The sequence below is a fragment of the Rattus norvegicus genome, chromosome 1, assembly GCF_036323735.1.
Source record: "Rattus norvegicus strain BN/NHsdMcwi chromosome 1, GRCr8, whole genome shotgun sequence".
Taxonomy (NCBI): domain Eukaryota; kingdom Metazoa; phylum Chordata; class Mammalia; order Rodentia; family Muridae; genus Rattus; species Rattus norvegicus.
Window position 1 is genome coordinate 137,573,586 of NC_086019.1, and position 19,829 is coordinate 137,593,414.

A 19,829-nucleotide genomic window follows, 5' to 3' on the forward strand; every position below is an offset into this window, starting at 1 on the left:
GGGCCTGGCTTCATGAAAAGCAGGCTGCATACTGGGAACCCTCAGAAGACATTCCTATGGGACAGAGGATTGCTGTTCACTGTGGGTCCCTTAGGAGAGGAAAGGCAGATTTGGGGACTATTGTCATCCTAAGGGTTCACCATCAACTCACAGACACATAACACAGCCCCTCCACTCCCCTTCCAAAGGAACAAAGATGAAACAAAAACCCCACAATCTTGGAACCATTGGTATCCTCCATTTACAAATGAGAAAATAGAAGCAGGGAATAGTCCCACAATGAGAGAGACATAGCAGGAACGCCAGCCACAGTGAAAGCCACCACAGCAGGTCCTTGCGACAAGTGTGTTCTTCTTTCCTGGATTCGGTGAGCTACTATTTTATTATGAAGATTATGAAAGCAGCCTGGATCTGCCAGGTTGGACAGCTTCACTTTCCCCCAAAAAACAATAATGAAAATCCCTGTTGCCCATGGGTGTCCTAACTACCGTTCTATTGTTACATTAAGACAGCAACTAAGTCAAATAAGTGACTTAAGTGACTAAGGCAACTACTAGGAGACAAAGGTTCTTTGGGGCTTATGGTTTCAGAGAGCTGAGTCCATGATCATATGGCAGAGGGCATGGTGGAATGTAGGCAGGAAGGCATAGCACTAGGACAGGAAAGAGCTCACATCTTGAGACAAAACCATGAGAGAGAGAGAGAGAGAGAGAGAGAGAGAGAGAGAGAGAGAGAGAGAGTCAGAGACACTGAGACACACAGAGAGATAGAGACAGAAACACAGAGAGACAGAGTCACAGAGACAGAGAGACAGAGACACACAGAGAGATAGAAACAGAGAGAGACAGAGAGAGATAGACAGAAACACAGAGAGACAGACAGAGACAGAAACAGAAAGAACCAGACAGCTATCTGGGAATGGTATGGGCTTTTAAAACCTCAGAACCCACCCCCAATCACATACTTATGAATGCTTCCTGAACAATTCCATCAACTGGGAGCCAAGTATTCAAATATGCCACCTCACTAGGAAAAGTGATCCTGTGTGTCGTGGACCTCGGACTTAGTCCAAGAATTTTTGAGGAAAGGAGGTAAGAAAGGAAGAATGACAACAAAAAAGAGCTGAAGGGTTGAAGAAGGAGCCTGGCACCATAGAAAAAGTTTGGCTGAGGAGGGCTGTATAAAGCCAAGTCAGGGGCCATGCTCTAAAGAGGCAGGTGCTGTGGACTTCAACTCTGGATTCAAGTCTTAGCCGGTCTTCATTCCTACCCATCTGGGAAGATGAAAAGAGATCAAGAAGCATAGGACTCAGCATCCCTGGCTGGCGCACAGGCAAGAGTTCAATGCACACCAAGACTAGCAGGCAGAAGTTGGACCAAGTGTCCTGGTGTTTGTACAGTGTGGAGTCGCCAGGCTTGCTTTGGTGACTCATCTCTGTGGGTGGACTGCTGAGTGACAGCTGGAGGTGTTCAGCTGAGCTCTTGAGAGTCATCATTGGAGCTAAGAAGAGGCACCTCCTCCTCCATAGAACCAATCACAGGTCAGGGTGGAAGTCAAATATCCTAACTTACTATCCTTCTAGGACATGGAGGAGCCCCAACAGTGGTTATCATGGGGCTCGATGGAGACCCCAGTGAATTATACCTTAGTCCCTCTACTGAAAGATATGTCATCGTGCCACTGATCCTACTGTCAAAACAGGAAGATATACAACAAGATACCATGGAAGCCATGTGTGTCAGACTTCCACTGCTGGACAGGACACTGCACAGAGGACTTTGCATCCATCAGAGTGGCAGGGAGGTTTAGGATCAGCACTTCTGACACAGGGCACCAAGAGCCTTTAAACTCCACCTTGCACAGGAATGCAAAGCTGAGAACTGAAGGAGGGTAAACATGAACTCACGTCAGCCTGGACTCAAGAATCCAAATTCTGAACCTTCAGGCTGACATGGGGATTTGAAACTCCCAAGAGAACACAAGGATGGACCTATGGCTCCATCTGTATATGTAGCCTTGGTCTTGTCAAGGCTCGATGCCCCAGGGTAGGGGAATGTCAGGGCAGGGAGGTAGGAGGGAGGGAGTAGGTGGGTGAGAAAGCACCCTCATAGAAGGGGGGGATAGTGGATTTCTGGAGGGGACACCAGGAAAGGTGATAACGTTTAAAATGTAAATAAAAAATCCAATAAAAGAAAAAAAGAAGCAAGAAAAAAGAATAAAAGAAAAAGAAAGATATCCATACACATGACATTTTTTAAAAAAAAAAATGTAAAATAAAGAAAGAAACCATGAGGGAAAATGTTTTTCTAAAGGCCAAGTCGACACGAAGCATTTTACAACAGGTAGGACATGGAGAGAAGGGAGAAGTGGGAAGAGCTGGGTAGATTATCAGAAATCATCATAGTAGGATGGCTGGAAGGAAGGAGGAAGGAGAGAAATGGGAAAATAATATGACGGAGGTTCTGGAGTGATTCCAGATCAAGGGAGAGATGGACCATCATGATGTAGCCGTCTCCCGGCTGGTTCTCCACGCGCCCAAACTGGAGCTGCCAAAACTGTCAGCAGAGCCTCGTCTCCTAGCTTTCTCAGGAGAAGAACTGCCTGAGAGCAGAGATCAACACACTAGGGCGCCATGTCCAGGAACAGCATATGTGTAATAAGTACAGGGGAGCAGGGGAGGCTAAGGAATCCACTAACTAAATGAGCGCATGAGTCACAGAGGCCTGGAGGGGAACTGTCGCAGGCTTCACAGAGTCAAAGGCAAACTCAGGACCAAACGACTAGTGAAATTTCATAGGCTCACGACTGTGGTGGAAGTGGGGCAGTTAACTCAGTCAAGGTAAATCACACCAAAATCCAGAATACTTGTCTTTTCTTACTCCCATTGACAATGTTGGCGTTTTCTGGTGGAGAGTGGAAGAAAGTCCAGGTACAAGAGGAACGTGGCAGTGACCATGAATCTTCTGGAAGCGAGCATTTATTACACACGCTGGCCTCAGACTAGGCAGCCTCTCCTTGCAGCCGTGGACCTACTGTGTTCTCACCAGTACAGCTGAGGCTGTTCCCAAGTCTCTGCCCTGACCACTCCCATTTCCTGTTTGCAAGAAGTACCTTCAAGGTGTCTGGCCCTTAGAAGGGAGCAGGCACAGGACAGGTGCTTTCTTTATTTGCAAGGACAAAGGTGTGGCCTGGGTGAGCAAGCAGGGAAACCATCAACTTGAAAAGATCACTTAGAACGGAAGGCTCTGAGCTGGTGTGCATTGGCCAGGGATGGGGGGTGGGGAGGAACGTAAGCTGGTGTGCACCTGTCAGGGCTGAGTGTGAGCTGGTGTGCATCAGCCCGGAGAGTCCCCGCCAAGAACTGATTGGTCCCACTGCTTCTTTTGGGACCACCAAGAGGGTCTAAGAGAGGAGTGGAGGGGCCACTCACAAGCACATTTAAAGCAAGGACAGAGAGAGGCTCAGGCTGTAGTTCCACACCTGTATTATCCAGTGTCTTCCCTTTCTCCATGGATGGACTGGAAGCACAGGCTTACCCAGAGAGGACAGAGCTGACAGGAATGGAGGCTCAGAAGCAGCAGGGTCTGCATCTTCAGACCCACGCACTGCATCTTTCCAAGGCAAAGGCAGCAGGGAGAGATTGGCTTAGGCAATAAGAAGTCTTGTAAGCAAACAGGTGCCCCTACTTCATGCCTGTGTCTATAAACTTCCTCTGTGAAAATGTTCTCTGCCCTGGTGCCACACAGGGTTTGCTGTCCCTAGCTTTTCTGGAAGTGAAAACTCCCACGATGTGAGAATTCATTCCTGGAAAGTCTGCAAAGACAAACAGTAACATTCTGCAAGAGCAGGTTGATGCACAGCCCACCTCAGAGCCCAGCCAGTCAGCTACTTTCTACCATGCTTGCTCGCAGGAGGTCCCTCATGGTAGTCAGGTCACTGTGGGGACCCATCCAGTCACAGCTTATTTCTGACAGCGTTCTCTCAGCACGTCAATTTATACAAGTCCAACGACGGGGAAATGGGGGAGGCACAGCTCTGGCCTGTTAGCCCTTCATGGGGACCCAGCAAGGGACCTCCTTTTCTCTGGCATTCATGTCCAGTTAGCAATTTACTTAGAAAGACTTCAGGGGCTTTCAGATATCACTGTGCCTGAGCCTCTCCCCCTCCAGCTCTGGGAGCATACTTTCCTGTGGGGTGTATACAAAGAGGTATTTTAAGACACCATACAGGTGATGCGGACTCAAACTGCTGGCAGGGAAGCAGCAGTTTATAAAACAGAGTCCGGGCACTTTTAGTTGAAGGTCAATGCCAAGACTTTGAGGATTCATTCATAAAGCAATCGGGACTTCTGGGCCGTTTCAGAGAGCAGACCCTCTTCTACACATGGGGCTATCCTCACCTGTCTTCTACCACAATCACATATTACAAACTAGACGCCCTTCTCCTAAGCACACCCAAGAACATCTGCTTGCTCCTCCTGAGCAATATTATTGTCCTCCCATCCTTCTAGGTAGGCCTCCATGGCCCTTTAATGCATCCCGTTGAACTTCCTGAGGTCCTCTTCATCTTGTACCCTGAATTCTGGCAGTGTTCGCCAATGATCGTAGATGCAGCACAGTCTCAATCATGCAGCATGGAGAAATATAGATTAAAATGAACTTATCCAGCCTTCCTTGGAGCAGGCCTGCTCAGAGCTGTTCATGTGCTGATAGAAGGCATGAGCTTCAAAGAGGGAGAGATGGCTGTTAGTAAAGTGCTTGCTGTGCTAGTCATGAGGACTTGCGTTCAATACCCAGCGTCCATGTAGAAAGGCCTGGCGCCGTGACCCACGTGTGCTGACTAGTCTTAGGTCAACTTGACACAAACCAGTTATCTGAAAGGATCGACCCTCAGTTGAGGAAAGACCTTTATAAGATACAACTGTAAGGCATTTTCTTAAGTAGGGATCAATGGGAGAGGGCCCAGCCCATTTTGGGTGGGACCATCCCTGGGCTGGTGGTCCTGGGTTCTATAAGAAAACAGGCTGAGCAAATCATGGAGGCACAAGCCAGTAAGCAGCACCCTTCCCCGGCCTTTGCATCTGTTCCTGCCTTCAGGTTCCCGTCCTAGAATTCCTGTCTTCTTTCAGTTGGTGAGCAGCGATATGGAAGTACAAGCCAAATTAAACCTCATCCTTGCAACAGTAACCCTAATGAAGACAACACGCTTGTCATCCTGGCACCTGGGAGGTAACAATAAACAGAACTCTCCCTGTGGCTTGCTGACTAGCCAGTCTAAATAAACCCACCAGTCCCAGGCTAGAGAAGGGCCCATCTGAGAAAACAAAACAACACAAAAGACCAATAGCAACATAAACCACGGATGTCTCTACAGGAATGACACACGTGGGTGAACTCTGGCCTCTACATTTATGTGCACGAATGTGCATGCCTATCTGCATACACATATGAACTTGCCTTTGCCCCGTAGACTCCAAGCAGATCATAGAAAAGCTTCTACTTGTTTGGATAGCCACTGCTTTCCCTTCTTGGTGTTGTTGATCAGTTTCACAGATTCCCCCTCTGGGAGATGCTATCTTCTCGCTATTGCCTTTGCTTATTCACTCAACAAACATTCTGACGTGCCAACCATGCCTGGCCTCATGCTGGGTCTCCTGTCTTGTTTGTCTCACTAGCCTTGCTAAAACAGCCAGAGGACAGCAGCACATTAAGGGACATGTTCCTCTCCCAATGCTGGTCCCAGCAGGCTTTCCGTGATAAAACACTATGAACCCATGGACCAGTCTGGTGCCTGAGGAATCATAACCAGGCTCCTGTGACAGCAGGGTGTGGGTACAGCCTGGCTCAAGACATTTGGGAAGGGCAGACCGTTTCTTTCATTACGGAAGCAAGAATGTAGATTTTACAACATATCTACAGGAGGAGAGAAGTCAGCTCTGGAGACAAGTCATCTAATAGACAGTGTCCAGCCGGAAGCATGAACCTGCCCAGACTATCAGACTCCTCACAAACACACTTGAATGAGAGGTACAGGCACTCATTCAATAAGAAAAATGTAGCCAAATCTAACCACTGAGCTGAAAAGGAATAGAAGAAGCCAGGACTGGAGCCTGGTCAAGCAGACCCTTCCTGACACAAGTGGGTCACTTGTGGGCTTGTGGTAGCACACAAACACGTGTAGCTCTTACCACGTGCTCACAGGTGGGCCATGAGGAAGCCTGGGTGGGTTGGAGAGGGTCTGGCCAGGATGCTTCAGGAGTAACTGTACTTTTCCAGTTGCTGTGACAAAACACGTGACTGCAGTGCCTTGAAGGAAGAAGGGTTTCTGCTGTCTCTCATTCTGAGAGTGCCCTTTGTAGCCTTGGGAAGGGGCCACAGTAGGCATGAGAGGCAAGGGTTGATTACACTGTTTCCATAGTGAGGAAGCAGGCAGGACAAATCTTTTGATTTAGTCTGGGGCTGAGCTCCTGAGAAGGAACTGACTACATTCAGGGTGGGTCTTCCTTTCTGGAAGTGAGGAATTGAGGTCAGGAAGGGTACCTGGGGAGATCAGGAACGGGAGGCAGCAGCAGAGGTTTAGCCTAGAAGGACCACTGATGCAGGTGGGGCTGGGCTGTGCTGGGCCAGGGTGAGGTATCAAGGAAGAGCTTGATCCTCTCACAGGGAGGCTCCACTAGAGGAAGTGCACAGGGCTCAGCAGTCTTTTCAAGGACAACTAGAGGCTACTTGTCTGTCAGGGTGAAGGGCTGAGCCAAGAGTGCTTAGCTTCTCACTGCCTCTCTCAGAGACCAAAGTCAGGACCTTCCCCTGAGGACTCCGAGCCTGGACACAGGCAGCTACACCCATCCCGGCAAGTCAGTACCTGCCAGTGCCAGCAAGGAGCAGAAGTGTTCTCCCCTTGCAGCTGCAGCCCCTTTGAAGACACACCGTTTTAGGGGACATCTGTGCTGCCTCGGGAGACGGTTTTAGTACGTTCTACAGAAAGGTCACTTAGCACCTGGCGATGGCATTTGTTTTTCCAGAGAGTCTATTCAGCCAGAGAGACAGCCTCACTGAAACTTAGGGAGACAGCCATTGTTTTTCTTCACGGTGATTCAAATGTCTTTTCTTTCCATTGCTAAGTTTGATTTCCATATCCTTAAAACAGAACTGATGGCTTATAAGGCTAGATAGATTCTGTGGGGTACAGGTAAGAACAGACATTTTGGATGTTGTTTTTGGTGGTGGTGGTGGTGGTGGTCTCTCTCTCTCTCTCTCTCTCTCTCTGTGGTGTGTGTGTGTGTGTGTGTGTGTGTGTGTGTGTGTGTGTGTTGTATATCTCTATAGAGGTACACACAAGTTGATGCTGAGCGTCTTTTGAGATAATCTTTCAGTGCATCTGGAACTTGCTGACTCAGCTAGATTGGCTTAATGGCTGGAGAGCCCGGTGGATCTTCCCGTCTCAGTTTCCTGAGTACAAGTGTGTGCCACCGTGCCTGGCTTTTTATGTGGATGCTGGAGATCTGAGCTCAGGTCCCAAACTTGTCCAGCAAACCCTTTACTGAGTCATGCTCCCAGGCCCTGTTGTGTGTGTGTATGTGTGTGTGTGTGTGTGTGTGTGTGTGTGTGTGTGTGTGCATGCGCTCGTGTTACTTCATTTATTAAAATGGCACCACTTCCATGTCAGGCACTGTCATGCACTGCAAATGAACAGATGAATGAGAGCTTTGTTTGCGTGTAGATAGAGGCTACCACCCCGGGTGGACCAGACGACAGTGGTAATGCAGTAGTAGGGACTTTGCAGAGGCCAAGCAGAGGACACATATCCAAACACAATATAGCTGACAGCCCGAAAGTGAACCAAAAGAAGAAAGGCTATCCCAGGCAGAAAAAGAACAAAGAGGGAGTATTACTGATGTACTGTACAAACCGCGCAATGCCAGCAGATGAAAGAAGACAGATCACTTCACTAGGGACCCAGATCCTTCAACGAAGGCTCCCCAGGTGATCAAGGAGACAACTTACAATGAAATAAAAAACCACTGAAGTGACATTGAAAGCAGTAACAGAAACCAGTACACATGTCTCTGTAAAAACATGTCTATGCTTATTACAAACTGTGGGATGAGGCTTAACATGCAAATGGTAATGACATTGAGTGTTTATTTTCTAAACATGACTGATTTGTGCTTAGTTTTAATTAAAATTTCCATTTATTTAGTTATTTGTGTGTGTATGTGTGTGCATGTGTGTGCACACATGTACACATCCATAAGGCCAGAGGACAAGTTGTTGGAATCAGTCCTTTTTGTCTACTGTGTGAGTTCTGGGGATCATGGCAGCAGCATCTTTATCCAATGAGCTACCTTGTTGTCTCTAGATTATTTACTACTGTCTCATTGACCCATCCTCCCCTCTATGTAGCTTTCAATAAATTCTACACACACACACACACACACACACACACACACACACACACACACTGTACAGCTACATGCCAAGGTCATGCCAGGTGGCAATCTATAACCTGTTGCCATCAAAGGGAAGGAATGGTGTACTAGGCATTAGGATGACAGTGATGGTGAAGGTACCAAGTGTGTGCTCATCAGAGCCAAGACTTAAAGGAAAGACATTTGGTGGCATGTTGTGATTTAAAATTGTGACCAGGCTTGGTAGCCTCTCACCCGAGGGTGACACTGTGGCTTAATAACCCAAGTATTTCTTTGCCTGAGGTATGTTTTATCAAAATTCCATGTGACAGTTGCTACAAGCTGGGAACTTCCGGCCTATTCTGAAACCAGATCCTGTGCTTTGCATCCCTCATGCTCCACAGAGAGGTACAAGCTCGCCCAATGGCTGGCTTTGTTGGCAATCAACCTTCAAAGCCCTTGAAAATGGACCACATACCCAACTCCCGTAATACCCTAGCATAAGCCCTCTGTGTGTGGTGTTTAACAGCTGTACCAACCGGAGGCAGTTGTAAAGACTGAACAAGACCCTCCATGTTGAAGCCAAGTGGAGTTAAATGTTATGACCCAAGCGTCCCAAGAGGGAGGTCGCTGAGCTGAGCTGGATCTCAGGATGTCTCACTCAAGATAGGCTACCCTATAGCACTTGCAGAAACCTGGGAACGCTGCATGGTGGGGTTGAAGGGCTGCTCCACATGGCGTTTCTGAACATGGCCATGCACTCAAATAGACTGTGGGAGAAGGAAAACCTTTGAAGGCTCCCAAGAGACGCATGAGAAAATGGCCACTGAGATTCTGAGAGGCGTGCACTCCTCTTATATATCTGACAATGTTCCACTTATTTGTGTTCATGAACATGCCTGGGGACCATTGGGGTTTCTGAAAGGTTGTGTGTGTGTGTGTGTGTGTGTGTGTGTGTGTGTGTGTGTGTGAATCAGAGTAAGAGTTAGTGTGGGAACACCAGTAGCACTGAAGGTGCATTTGGTGAATGAATTCCTACGGCAGAAACATTCAGCTCATGGAAGAAGGTGAGGGATGTCACTGTATAGTAGATGCCACTGTATAGTGGGTCCTTCTCGATGGCCAGCACCTGAAGGGATTCTTTATTAGCACAATAGCTCGTGTCACTGGACTCCAGCTTTTGCAGAAGTCTTCTTGAGACACAGCTTTCCTACCCTGTTGGAATATCCTCTGGCCTAGTCCATTAGTGGGGCAAACTAAGTAGGGACTGCTCATTTGAAATGAAAAATCATTACTCATGGAAACGTGTTCACACGGACACCATGCTCGCCCACATGGACACCATGCTTGCCCACTTCTGATCTACTGAGTTCTGAACCTATTGGCCTAAATGCATAACTCTCAGCTCTGGCCAGCTACTCAATGCTCATCTTCACTTCGATTTGACCTCTCTTGCTGCATGCTTCCCCTATGGAAGCAGAAGTTCCAGGACATAAGACCATGATCCATGGCCATATTCCCAGCCCTCCCTAGATGGAGAAGATGAAGCAAGGTGGTTGAACCTTATCTGAAACACTCTGAAATTGTGACAGTCCCTAGAGCTCAGGACCCAGCTGAGCTCTGCCTTTTATACTCCCTGGGCCTCTACAGTCCTGTCACTTGCTGAAATACTTGCTGTCTTTGCTGGCTAGCTGATTTGTTCATGGATGGCCCAGTTGTTTATTTTTTATCTTTGCATACCCAGAGATGAAAGGCCTATGAATGTGGTCTGTGGGAGACAAGACCATCACCTGCATCGAGAAAGATCTGGAATGGTTGTCACTACTGGGAATCAGGGTCCTCTCTTGCCAGACCAACTCTGATGCCAGCTGGATTGATTATTGTGGGTCTGGTGCCTGGGATTACAGTCAGCTATGCTCTTAAGATAACAGCAGGCATCCCCCTTGAGCTGGCTGGAGACTTCTGGAATCTGCCTGTTTTGAAGGTAGAGGTAATTTACACGATTACTGAGGGGCTGGTCCCAGCTAAGGCAACCTCAAGGACACACACTAGCTGGACTTCTCACTTAAAAAGAGGAATTTTAAGGCCATCAGCTGGCTTGCCGCACTTGTAGATACTGACAGAGAACACGGGACCAGACATGACATCAGGCTATTAAATTAGTGTCTTTCCAGTAACAGCAAAGGTCCACTGGGCTCCTCACAGACTCAGAGGTTTGATTAAGTGTCTCTGCAGGCAGAGCTCTTGTTCTCAGGATGATGCTGTCAAAGAACTGTGGCATAGTCTTAAAGGTGTGGGAATATGGCAAGGAGAAAGGAGCAACCTTACAGCCAGTGTGTGGTGGGACAATGAAAGATCATGGGGTAAGTCAAGGCCTGGGACCATCACCTGCCTCTAGTGCACCTCATCTTCTATGTGCTTACCTTGACTTCGATTTGAGCCCAGGGAAAGCCGATGATGCCTTGGAATGTAGCCCATGTGGCTGCTAAAGGCTTTAAGGAGGTTGCTGTCCATCTACCTTCCTTTCATCCCAACTTCCCTAAGAGGAGGTACATTAGCCAGGCTAATGCCCAGGCAGCTGCAGCCAACTGCTCATGTCTAAACTCTAGCGGTTGGATCCAAGTAAGTTAGGAGACACCATAAGCTTAAGTAGCCCTCTTGGGGTGTGTGTGTGTGTGTGTGTGTGTGTGTGTGTGTGTGTGTGTGTGTGTGTATGAGAGAGAGAGACGGAGAGACGGAGAGAGAGAGAGACAGAGACAGACAGACAGACAGACACACACAGAGAGAGAGAGAGAGAGAGAGAGAGAGAGAGACTGAGAGAGAGAGAGAGAGAGAGAGAGAGAGAGAGGGGTAGATGGGGGACACAGAGCAGCCTAAGGTTATAGGGTTATATTCAGTATCGATATAATTTCCTAAGCCTTTAAGGGACTGTGCTGACAGTGGAAACAACCCAGAAAAGAGTTTTCTCAATTGACAGCATTATCTTGCACCACGCCATTTTCTCAGAGAAGCTGCATTTGTTTTTATTTTTCTTTTTAAATGTATAGAGGTTTGCTGTGCCCCCAAAGTGAGACTCTCGTACAATAACCACAAGGATTTCATCAATACACGGTGGCTACCTTATTTTTTTGCATCGCTTACCTGTGTCTGATCCTAAGTCAAGCACAAAGTTTGTGTGGGCCGATTATGTAAAACTCTCAAATCCTCCAGCGGCCACCCTTTCCCTCATCCAGTCACAACATCCCCATTGTTCTGACCAGCAAGTTGTGACCCTCTTACCTCTCAGTTGTTGGAAACAGGAGGCACTGCTGTCCGGCTCCAGGGGATGTCTCAGGACTCCATTGCTGGGCTTGGGCCTCTCATATTCTCTTTCTGGGAGCATGGCCTGCTCACTCTCCATGCCGGGCTCTGAGTGTGGGGGCAGGGACTGTGGGAAGCCAAACATCAGGAGGGAGGAGAAGAAGAGTAAGGCACCACAGAGCAGGAAGCCGCCCCACCAGGCTCCGATCCAGCGCGGGTCGTCAGGAGTGATGTCCAGGTTGCCTGGCAACAGAGAGGGCACAGCTTAGTGGACATGTGGGCTGTGGGGACCCTGATGAAGGGCCCAGTGCACAGAGTTCAAGGGCTATCAAACTTGATGGAAGTGGGTGAGGCCCTGGGCTGGGAAACTATCCGTTCCTGTCAGCATCCCAGTTTCTTCCATTACTGGGGACCGAGCATGTTTCCCCTTCATTTTCTTGTCTGCTCCGCTTATAATCTATCTAAACAAAAACAGCGAGGAGCCACACAGCCAAGGCTGGAATCGACTCGTTTTGCTGCACTGCCAAGCTGAGTCTGCAAAAACACAAGCAATAGTCACTATCCAAGCGTAGACTGTCACTAGGCATACGCTCTCTCACCTGAGACAGTCTGTCTGAAACCTCATTCCGTCCCTCACAGCGTGAGTTCCATCAGGTTCCTGACTAAGAAGGGAGCATGCAGAGTGCAAGTCAAGAAAATGGATGTCTGGAAGGCCTGGATTGAAGTCCTACCCCCTTTTGAGTCTTTCTGAACTCTATGCCTCAGTTTACCAATCTACAAACGCTGATGATGAGGACCTTCTAGAGTCCTTTGGAAAGGCCAGAAAACCACACCAGACATGTGTTCTCATACGTACTTGGTGGATGCCACTCTGCCATTTATGATGGGGTTCTTCATCCCCGAGCGTCTTCTTTCTAAAGATTATTTATTTATTATGTATAAGTACACTGTAGCTATCTTCAGACACACCAGAAGAGGGCATCAGATCCCATTACAGATGGTTGTGAGTCACCATGTGGGTGCTGGGAATTGAACTCAGGACCTCTGGAAGGGCAGCCAGTGCTCTTAACCACTGAGCCACCTCTCCAGCCCCATCCCCAAGCTTCTATGGGCTAGCCTGACTCCAGTCTTGAGGGTGGTCCCCAGCCCTCTGTTAGAAAGCTCGGGCACAGGTCTGGTGCCCAAACGCACCATAGATGGTTTGGCTGCATGGACCTGGGCTGCTTGGTACCAACACGACTTTGATTTGCCCGCAGAAGTCATGGGAACGGAAGGTCACTCCAGCTTTCTACCTTGTCTTTGGCATTCGCTTTTACAGGTGCCCTGAAAAGTGGCATGTCCAAGTGGGCTACCTAGAATTGTCACTTTGATAATATACCATGCTCCCAGAGCCCAAAAAGAGGTTCTTGGGGACTTGGGTGATTGTATGGAAGGCGAGAACAATAGGGCTGTAGGCTGGGGCCAGAGGGATGCACATTTTGGGGAAGAGTGATGACTGCAGACACCAGGTGAGCACTTCGCCATTTATAAAGTGTCTCCCTGCCCCCTAAGACTAACAACTGCACCAGCCATCACTTTCTCAGGGGTTTCTCTGCCCTAGGAATCACACAGCACACTGCTTGTTGTTCCGGTGAATTCTTCCTACAAACCTATAGAATAGGATCTTTCATTCTCTCTAGGTTGGATTGTTGTGGAGACTACGGCTTACAGAGCCTAGGTTCTTTGCCCCAGTTCACATGGATGCAGCCTAGAACACAGAAGCCTTGACACAGAGGCCTCCACACTTGGCACTTCTTTTTAGATTTCTCTTTAGTTCCTCTTAATCCCTTTGTGTCCCCCGGAGGACCTGGCTGAACACTCGATTGCTGTACTCTGTACTATAGGCCCATGGCTACTACCAAGGGTTCTAGTTGTGTGCAAATCGGCTTTGGGATACTGATAACCTCTACCCTGAATGCTCTGATTGATGCTCAGTGGCCTTCACCTTGCAAAGATGGACCTGATGCTTTTGTGCAGCCATGGAGAGGAGAGAGCTGAAGAAGGCTGGTGGGGGTGGGGGGCTGAATTCCAGCTCTGCAGCTCACTAGCGTGAGCGCATCCCAAGCCTTTTCATCATTTATGAAATGAGGGTGCCACCCCTAGAACGGTTGTAAAGATGAAAGGTTACAGGCAAGAACCCCCTGGCACGTGTGGGCGCTTTGGATATGGCAGACCTTATTATTTCTTCCTTTCTCTTTCTAAGGATATGAATGGGTATTTCCCTGTATGGGTTTTATTTTGAAACAGTACACCAGAGCACTGGAAACCCAAGGTGATTCTGGAAGCATCTTCATGCAAATGAGGGAAAAGAAAAGGAAGTACAATTGCCTGGGGTGGCTGAATACGGCTGTTTTCACTAGTCACTTACTGTTTTTCTTCACCTGCTGCCAAGCAAGGGATGAAAACAAGGAGGAAGGGAGCCCCCACTGCCTACGGGCTCCAGATGTGAGCAAAGGCAGAGAAATCCTAGTGGTTGTTGGAGGGGAACAAAATTAGTGCTGTGTAGAAAGTAACAGGCAGTCATTGATTCTCTTGGATGTGTGGGAAAGCATCCTGGGGAGATGGGCTGGCACTGGCTATGTGAACTGTCTGTGTCACCATCTTCCCTGTGGGCATGCATGCACAAAAGCTGACTGTCTGTTCAAGAACTGAAAGACAGCAAGGGACATGTCACCTGGGTTAAAACCATAGCATACCCACCATTTGTGTCAGGTCAGAGGGGGCTCATGTGGAGGTACATAAGGGGTCAGTTTCCTAAAACCATTGGTGGCTTTCCTGGGTGCTCTCCAGGAGGGGACCACTCAGGGCACTGTGGCAGGAGAGAAAAAGCACACCTAGGGGACAATACTCCGCTTCAGTGTGTGCACGAGGGAGAGGTTTAGTGGCTGAGTTTCTATCTGACTTAAGAAAGACAGGTCAAACTTGAACCTGTGTTGGAAACTCAATTACCTGTCTATACCAAATAATAATGTGTGTGTATAAATGCATGTGTGCTTAAAGGTGCCCATTGTGTGGGTGCATAAATATGCCTGTAGAGGCCGGAGGTCAACCTTGGATATTATTCCTTTGGATCTAGCCACTCTGTTTTGTGAGCCAGAGTCTCTCACTGGCCTGCAGCTCATCAATTTGGCTATGGTGGCTGTCCAGCAAGCCCCGGGGACTTTCTTGTCCATGCCTCTCCACTGCTGGAATCACAAGCATGCATCACAATCCTTGTTTTTTTCCTTGTGGAACTGGGGGTTGAACTCCTATCCTCCTGGAGCCAGGGCTTTCTCAACTGAGCTATCCCTCAAGCTCCTCAAGGAGTATTTTTATGAGGAATTTTGGCTACCTAATGGGGAAAAAACAAACCAAAACAAAAACAACCCTCTCTACTTGTATGGGGATTGTCAATGCTCAGGAGACATCATTCTAGAATGGCTGATTTGTGACAGAGTTCTTTGTGTGTTCTGACAAAGAACCAAATGGCAGGTGACATTAATGCCTGTGTGTAGACCAGCTCTTCTGGATACATAGAGCATATGCCACCCACACACTAGAGCTTTACAGAGGAATGAATGAGCAGGGGGACACACTTCACTTGTGAGCGTGATTGTGCAGGCTCTGGTGTGTGGGTCCCAAATTTCCTCTCCCCAAGAGGAATAAATTAACGAAATATCCTTACTGACTAGCCTCAGATCCTTGATGGGAACATGATTAAAGTTCTACCACCCTAAGCTGCAGGTGAGAGGATGATGTTTGCTACTGTTGCATGGTCTAGCCTACCCCAACTAGCACAAATGCCTTGGGGAATAGATTCCTTTCCCTGTAGTGACAGCAGTCCTGGAGAGATCTAGGCAGCAAAAGTACTGTTCCAGTTTGGAATGGGGCATCAAAGCTCAAGAATCTATTTATTTTCCTATCTAGTTCCAGTGCCTCCATTAACTTTAAAAGCTTGTTTTCGGCCTGTTTGAAGGTGGCTGCTTGCAAGATGTCCCGAGAAGAAATGAAAAGCACTGGTCGTTTACTCGGACACATCAATGCACCAATGACCTAAGATAGAAGTCTGGTGGCAGCTGTGGATCAGACTAGAGTGGGGGCTGTGACTCAGGCTGAGGGGACAGCCTGAGCTGAGGTGTGTAACATGCTAGGAGAAGCAGGTCTGTAGAGAAAGGGTTCTGCGGCCACTTGTCTATCCTTGGAAACTCCAGGTGCTCAAGGGGGTTCTATCGATCAGAAGGAGGGACTCTGAAAGAAGCCAAACCCCCACCCCAGCACGACCTGCCATCAGTGCCTGTAGGAGATACACCTGTCAAGAGATGGGACACAGTTGAGACTGGCTTTGCAAGGGTCTCAGACATGTATACAGACTCCTTGGAAGACCCATGTCTTTATTTGTGTGTTATATGTTGTGTGTGCATGTGTGTATTTTTTGCACGAGGGTGTGTGTCCACATGCCCCGGTGGAAGCCAGAACATGATGCTCACATGTCTGCTGCTGTCTTCTGTACTTTACTGCTTTGAGATGGGCCTTACACTGACCTGGATGCTCACTGCAGGCTGGTCTGGCTGGCTATTATGCTCTGGCGATCTGTCTGTCTGTCACTGCCCTCTATTGCTGGGGCTTTAGATATTGTATAGGCATGCCTGGCTTTTTCACATGGGTGCTAGGGATTCAAACTCAAGTTCTCCAGCTCACATAGAAAGCCTATTACCCACTTGCCCATCTCTACTAGCCCGGGATCCATCCCTCTAAGAGGCATCTGGTCCCTGGGTTGCTTTTCTTGCCTTTTAGTTCTGTTGAACAAATGGGAGTAAGATGCTAACAGTTGTCTGTCACCTCTGCAAAGAGCAAGTGACTACAGGGAGCCTATCAGGGCTTTGTCCCCATTTCCAAGGTAAAAAAGAAGAAAATCAGAAGGAGCAGGAAGAAACCAGCACACACCTCATTACCAGGCCTACCCACGAGACTATGAGAACTGTGGCTCAAAGCAAATTGGGGACAGTCACTTCTTTCTCTTGGGCCATACTGAGGGCCATTATGGCTCTCCGGGCATTTTCAAGTTCATGTACCTATTCGCTTAAACTATGTTATCAGACTTTTGCTATGGGACTCAGGAATTTCAAGAGTATCATTAAGTGACAAACCTAATTAGAAAGTGGAGGTGGTGAAGGTGTGGAACATTCCAGATCCCAGCCATCCAGCTAATGAGTCCAAAATGAAGGAAGCTGACTGCAGTGCTAGCCCTCTCAGAAGGCAGAGTAGGAAGTTTAGCTGGTGACCTTTTCCCACAAGCACATGGGCTACGGCATCTTGTTGCTACAGCTACCGATGCCAAGGGGCTGCATGCAGGGCCAGCTGGTGTGCGTGTGCCTCTGGACAAGGGTATACATGTACGCTGGTGAGGTTCAAACAACTAGAGAAAGGTTCCTGTCCACGGGAGGGGGTAAACCTCCTGATTAAGTACAGGTTTCAGGGAGGCAAGTTGCTAGGCTGAGAGAAAAAGAGTTGTGAGCCAGGGCTGAAAGCATGCTAGATCTCTTCGTAAGTGCAGATGCCAGCAGACTTCTCAGATGCCCCGTTGTATCTAACCTGTATTGCATGCTTCCTTTATGCAGAGACATTGGGTTGAATGTGTGGTTTTCTAGCATTATCCACACACAGGCTCAAGGAGGAATGGCTGCCCCAGGATCACAGCTCATGGGAGTATGGTCTGGGTTGACAGGATACCTTATGAATAGAAGTTACACTCCCTACAAGGTCCTGATTTCCCAGCAAGACAGCACGTGTACACCTTTAATAACTACTTAATCATGGTAGCTGCTGTTCCTAAATCTCCCTTTAATAAACCCACACAACTAATGCTGGTCAATTCAGTGCTTAGGGGTACACCCTGAAACCGAATCCTGTCCTCAAGGTTCTGTTCACCGAGATATTCTAAACAAGAAATTCCGGAAGCCTCATCATCCCTTCTTCCCCCAGCTCTCATAGGAGGGATCTATTTGCCTTAAGAGGGAGCAGTGGAGCCACACAGGATCAAAGGCAGATGAAAGACGCCAGCCACAGAGTACTGTGCCTAAGCCTGACCAGATGAGCCTCTGGAGAAGCTACCTACCTCCAACCCTTCTCTGGGATCTTCTTCCGGATTGCTGGCTCATTCCTACAAACAACCTGCTCCCCTGCTCCCTCAGCTGCACTCAAGCCTCCTTTCTCTGTGCACTGTTGCCTCCTTAGCCACTTCCAGGTCGGGACGTACATTTTCCCTCCATTAGTCCTACAGTACAGGCGGGCACCTTTGCCACCTCCACATAAACTTCAGGGAAGGCAGTGGCTGCCTTCCCTGCAAACTCTCCATCCCAGATTCCAGAGATGCACGTGGCGCTATGCATACAGACATTCACGTGGATTGTGACATTTCTATATGGCGGGCAGCCCCAAAGGAAAGCTATTTCATGAAGCGAGGACAAGATAGGAGACCCTTGAAGAACTGAGAATTCCTGCCTCAAAATACAGTCAAATACACCCAAACATGACAAGGTTCTGCCACAAAAGCAGAAACAATAAAAATTGCTTGCAAAGGAGATTTTTTCCTGGTTGATTCCCTAACAGAGTTAGTGATGCTCTTCTGCCCTCTGGTGGTGATAATCAGCACCGACCTTCCGGTACCTTCAGGAAGCAGTGTGACTCACAGACATCCTCTCATAGCAACAGTTCCCTGGTCACCTTGCGCTCAGGAAGGTTGCCATCAGTAAGACGCCAAGACAGTAAGGAGAAGTGTCCATCTGAGGTGTCCATGGGAGGCATCAATACCAATCAAATGTGGAGGAGGTTGCTTAACTCCTCACGGGGCTTAGGGGACAAGAAGAGATGATGACAACGCTGAGGTGTCCTTAGTGCTGTCAGCTGGGGGCCTGTGGGTGCACAGGTTAAGTGCTCCCAGCTGCCACTCTATCCATTATTTTTGCAGGCACTGAGAGTTCACAAAGTCTGGGGAGAGGGGATCGATCACTAGTGGAAAAAGTCTGCCAAATGGCTCATGAGACTTGGTTTGTATACAGATGTGTCTCCACTGGTTGGGTTGGCCCCTCCCCTTCCGGCTGAGATCTAGGTTCCTCCCCTTCCGGATCTGAGATCCAGGTTCCTCACTAATTTGATGAAAGATCTTGAAGAGAGTGCCGCTCAGGGTTCTTTCTGGCTCAGACTTTCTGGCCACTCCCTAGGTCTCAGTTTGATGGGTCACTACTGATATGCCCAATACAAAATATATCACCCACCGCTTTCCAAGGCAGCTTTCCCAAGAAGCTTCCATTCTCCTCCAGCCCCTGGCTGCCCCTGGACAGTGCTGCCTTTGGTGGGAGCTAGCTTTTCTGTCTGCAGGAGATGGCAGATGACTTTTCATAGAGTATGCCCCTTAGCAGTCCATCCTGGCTTGTTAAGAGTGGACTTCAAAGGGCCAGGCTGCTGGAGACAAGGGCATTTAATCCCTTCCTGTACAGGCCCAGGGCTTGGCAAGAATAAATAAGGCTGCATCTGATTTTATTTTCTTCTTGGAAATTTGTAACATCATTAGAGACAAGTAAATATATCAGTGGGATTAATGGACTGAATCAGAGAGCAACTTGATTGGATTTAAGACCACATTATTTCTTTGGGGTGAATTAGTAAATTTAGCACTGTCAAGAGATGATGGATTGGGAACCCGGGGACTCAGAGTTCTTATTGATCCTGAGAACAGATCAGCTCAAGAAGCAGCTACAAGCTTCCCCCAACCCCCATCTGCCTGCAGGGAGAGGAGAGGGAGGGATTGCAGCTTTGTTACTGATGGAACTATGTAGAAGTCCGGTGTTCTCCTTTAGGCGGTGGCTACGATAGTTGTGGATGTAAGGATGCTCACAGATCTCAGTTGATGCCCCTGTGGTGATTTGAATAAAATGTGCTCCACAGCCCCATAGGGGTCTTGCTGGAGTAGGTGTGGTGTTGTTGTAGGATGTGTGTCACTGGGCTTTGAGGTCTCAGAAGATTAAGCCACGCCTAGTGGCTCAGCACCATGTCTGCACGCATGCCGTCATGCTTCCTACTGTGATGATAATGGACTAAACCTCTG

At 48.4% G+C, this 19,829-nt stretch overlaps 1 protein-coding gene across 1 annotated transcript in view; it reads right to left on the reverse strand.

Moving 5' to 3' along the window:
• Slco3a1 (solute carrier organic anion transporter family, member 3a1) overlaps window positions 1-19,829 on the reverse strand; it is a 281,800-nt gene that overhangs the window by 57,549 nt on the left and 204,422 nt on the right. Inside the window, exon 4 of the mRNA NM_177481.2 lies at window positions 11,687-11,950. Within this exon, the coding sequence (NP_803434.2) occupies window positions 11,687-11,950 (264 nt within the window). The remainder of the gene's footprint in view (window positions 1-11,686; window positions 11,951-19,829) is intronic.